General features: G+C 52.6%; 1 protein-coding gene across 1 annotated transcript; it reads left to right on the top strand.

The window, feature by feature from the left end:
* Positions 1–170: 170 nt before the first annotated feature.
* Positions 171–1,872, top strand: LOC104547518 (aspartate aminotransferase, mitochondrial; the record flags this gene model as incomplete). The annotated part of the gene is made up of 4 exons (XM_010193243.1): positions 171–230; positions 350–511; positions 728–832; positions 1,714–1,872. Coding segments are annotated over 4 exons (486 nt in total), but the record flags the coding sequence as incomplete, so codon positions are not given.
* Positions 1,873–1,878: the final 6 nt, after the last annotated feature.

Raw genomic sequence — 1,878 nt, 5'->3', positions numbered from 1 at the left:
CCAGGGGTCCCAACCCCCTGCCCTGCAGCTGGAATTGCTGGTCCCCTCCAGCCCCATGTCCCTGGTTGGGTGAGCTGTCACTGAGGGTGCCAATGCTGACAGAGCGACTGGGCTTTCCCTCTATCACACCATGGCTGCTCAGACTCATGTATTTGTTTCTTCCTTTGCAGTATGTCACTGTGCAGGGCATTTCTGGGACTGGATCTCTGCGAATTGGAGCCAATTTTTTGGTGAGTCCCTGGCTGGTGGGGGAAGGAAAGGACATCTTTTGACCTGAGCTGAATCTTTGTCATTTTCTAACTGCTTGGATCTGCTCAACCTGTTTGAACACTGTCTTTCTCTTGATCAGCAACGGTTCTTCAAGTCTAGCCGTGATGTGTATTTACCTAAACCATCTTGGGGCAATCACACACCCATCTTCCGTGATGCTGGCCTGCAACTTCAGGCTTACCGCTACTATGACCCCAAGACGTGCAGCCTTGACTTCTCTGGAGCCATGGATGACATTTCCGTGAGTTGCCTTTTATGCCTTTTGTGGAAGCAGGGAGGTGATGTGGGGAGATGGAGGATCTTGCTTTAGCCTAAATATGATGCTTGAAGACACCAGATCAAAGCTAGAAGCCTTGCAGAGCTCATCTAAGCTGGCTAGGGCAAGAGTCTTGTCTCAGCTGCAGAGGAGAGTGTTAAGATGTTGTTAATAATTAATTATTTGTAATGTCTTCCTCAGAAAATTCCGGAGAAGAGCATCATCCTCTTGCATGCTTGTGCTCACAACCCCACTGGGGTGGATCCTCGGCAGGAGCAGTGGAAGGAGTTGGCAGCTATGGTGAAGGTGAGCGGTGGAGTGTCCCAGGAATACTGTGCTGTTCTGGGAAAACCACGTCTCTGGGCTTTCATGGGTGGTGTCTGCCCTTCCCAAGGGAAGGGTGTGATGTTCCTGTACTGAAAACAGGGGCCAGACAAATTCAGCCATAAAGCTTCTAGCTGATCATCAAACTTTCTGCTGGCACCTTCCCAGGAAGCTGGGGAAGGGAGACCTGAAAGGAGAGCAGCAGGGTTGAAAGAGTGAGGGCTGAAAGCTGTCATAGCTGGAGAGGGTCTCCCAGTGCTGGTGTATGAAAAATGCCGGAAGACCTTTGATGTGCCTGGTGTCTCCTCACAAGTTTCAGCTGGAAACAGAGAGGGGCAGGTTCTTCCTTCATCCTTCTCCTCTTCCTCCCTGCTGCTCCCCCAAGCTTAGCCAGTGAACTTTGGCTTGGGGGTGCCTGGCCATAGTAGTGTCCTGAGAACTGGTAGACGTTAAAGTGGCCTCTGAGGCTGTGGGTCTCCCGTCTGAGGGGCAGTGGGGCTGGGTTATCTGCCTGGAGGCATTGGAAGGGCTGGCACCTGCCCAGAGGGTTCCCAGGTCGTTTTACTGGAAACTGATAATGCAGGAGACACTGAAATGGAATAATTTATTACTGCTGAATCCACTTTGGCCTTCTGGGCCGGACTGCACATCCCATGAATGCACTGGGAGGGTCTTGGCCTGCTGTTTTGATGTGTGGTTTTGAGCTGCCTTTCCTGTGGCAAACGAAGGGGAGCAGCTCTAATTCTGGAGGAGCACAGTTGCAGTTGAGCAGGCTGTGGTCTGCGTGGCTCTGTTCAGCCTGCTGCCCTGCTCCCCAGAGGGATGTTTGGCTCCTGTGACACTCTCCCCTCTTTTTCTGGCAGAAACGAAACCTCCTGGTGTACTTTGACATGGCCTACCAGGGCTTTGCCAGCGGGGACATCAACCGGGATGCCTGGGCTGTGCGGCATTTCATCGATCAGGGCATCAACGTGGTCTTGTCACAGTCCTACGCCAAGAACATGGGGCTGTACGGTGAGTGGGGCAGG

This window comes from Mesitornis unicolor, unplaced genomic scaffold, assembly GCF_000695765.1.
Source record: "Mesitornis unicolor isolate BGI_N332 unplaced genomic scaffold, ASM69576v1 C13350531, whole genome shotgun sequence".
Lineage (NCBI taxonomy): Eukaryota > Metazoa > Chordata > Aves > Mesitornithiformes > Mesitornithidae > Mesitornis > Mesitornis unicolor.
This window is presented reverse-complemented; position numbering and strand designations above follow the sequence as displayed.